The sequence below is a fragment of the Nuphar pumila genome, chromosome 6, assembly GCF_984573655.1.
Source record: "Nuphar pumila chromosome 6, dmNupPumi1.hap1.1, whole genome shotgun sequence".
Classification (NCBI taxonomy): domain Eukaryota; kingdom Viridiplantae; phylum Streptophyta; class Magnoliopsida; order Nymphaeales; family Nymphaeaceae; genus Nuphar; species Nuphar pumila.
This window is the reverse complement of record NC_143254.1, coordinates 61,331,731-61,333,625: the sequence shown is the minus strand read 5'-3', so window position 1 is coordinate 61,333,625 and position 1,895 is coordinate 61,331,731. Positions and strand designations below refer to the sequence as shown.

Sequence of the window (1,895 nt, the reverse complement as noted above, 5' to 3'; positions counted from 1 at the left end):
GTCCCATGGACATGGTCGACCAGGATGATCCATCCGACATTTTGGGCAACCCGATGTTGCCACCACCTGTCTTTGCTGTTGCTGGGGCTGACGATTCTGTCGTTGTCGGTTGTTGTTGTTGCAGTTCCTCTTTGCTGGCGGAGCAGACTTCTTTCCACATGAATTCTGCTGAAATGAATGCTTCTTAGGCCAACTTTTTTGGCCTTGCTGTTGCTGGTTACCTTTGGACTGCGAAGTCTTCTGGGATTCTGTCCAATCCTACTCCAGAAGTATAGTCATCTTCAGTGCTTCCTCAAGAGTCGAAGGAGCACGCAAGAACACTCTCAGACGTAGGGCTAACTTCAAACTGCGAGCAAACTTCATTGCTTGTTCCTTCTCGGTCACGTACATGTGAGGGCAGAAGCGCTCCAGGCTTCTGAACCTCGTGATGTAGTCCGGCAAAGTAGAGTTCTCCTGCTGAAGGTCTAGGAACTCCTGCATTTTTTGGCTACGCTCGTGGGTCGGGAAGTAGGCCGCGTAGAAAGCCTCTATGAACTGCTCCCACGTGACTGCTCCGCCTACGAACTTGACATCCAAGGTGGTCGCCCACCACCTCTCGGCATCCTTCCGGAGCGGATACGTGCCAAAGTCTACCTTTCTGTCGTCGTTGACCTGCAGCACACAAAAGATCCGCTCAATCTCTCGTATCCAGTCCTTGGATGCCTCAGGTGTAGACTTCCCATCAAACGACAGAGGGTTCATAGCCATGAACTTCTTGTAGGGCACGGCTGTCGCTGGAACTGGAGAGGGAGTAGGAACCAGAGTCTCTCATTCCTAGGAGGCTCGCATGTTCTCCCCCATAGCACGCATGGCCTCGGCCTGCCTGCCCACAACCTCGACCAGGTTGCTCAAAGTGTCCATGATATGATCACAACTCTCACGCCAAGCCATCTTAAACAAAAAGAACACTCATATTAGCAAAGAGACAAGTCAAACATCATTTCATTTTATGAAATAAGAAAAGCATACATATATCCAGTACAAGCCAAAATTACCCTTGTACAACAGAGTTACAATGCATAAACCTCTGCAACAAAACAAAAACAACGCAGGTCTACAAAATGAACACTGACTCAGTTTTCCAACCACACATGTTCACATCTTAACCAACAAGATCACCGCTGCCTACGAGTGTAGTAGTTGCGGTAGGTGTTCCGATTCCCGTATAGTCTCTGCACCAGACGAGGAGGAGAAGAAGGTGTGTACACAGGAGGACTCACTGCCTGAGACTACGGAGGTAAAGCTAGCGTGTACTGGGGAGAAACAGATCGAGAGTAGGAAGCTGGCGTGTACTCAGGAGAACCTGGTGCAACTTGTGCATCTCCCAATGGGTCAACCGCTGACTGTGTCTAACCGCCCTCAAAAGCCTTGTTCTCTTCAATCTCAGCGTTACCCATCGCGAGTTCATCGCCCAACTTGCGCTGACACTCAATCTCAATATGCCCCCTGAGACCACAGTAGGGGCATACGCTCAAAACACGATGACAGATTTGTCCCGCGTGATACTGGTCACATCTCCCACAAGGAGGTGCCGAATGTGCAATTATCCGGGCACTCCGCACAATCTGCTGAACCGCTTGATCGAGGGCCTCTGTGCTTGTGATCATCGCAAAATTTTTCCTCTCTTATATTCTCTCTCTTCCTTCTCTTTTCCTTTCCGACCTCTATTTCCTCCTTTTTTTGGAGGGAGAAAAATAAAAGAGAGAAGAGAAAAAAAAAGAAAAGAGAAGAGGAATTCTTTTGCGGGGTCTCACTTGACCTTTATTTGAAAAATATTTAGAAAATTACTCGCCTCCGTTTTGAAATATATTGCGGGAAAATGGAGAGACGGGATTCGCTCGTCGGTACGAGGTTCG

The 1,895-nt window shown here is 48.6% G+C and overlaps 1 protein-coding gene across 1 annotated transcript; it reads right to left on the bottom strand.

Annotated features, from left to right (window-relative positions):
• Positions 1-258: 258 nt before the first annotated feature.
• LOC149834893 (uncharacterized) lies at positions 259-747 on the bottom strand. The gene has a single exon (XM_090009478.1). It carries the CDS (start codon positions 745-747, stop codon positions 259-261), a length of 489 nt encoding a protein of 162 aa, XP_089865604.1.
• Positions 748-1,895: the final 1,148 nt, after the last annotated feature.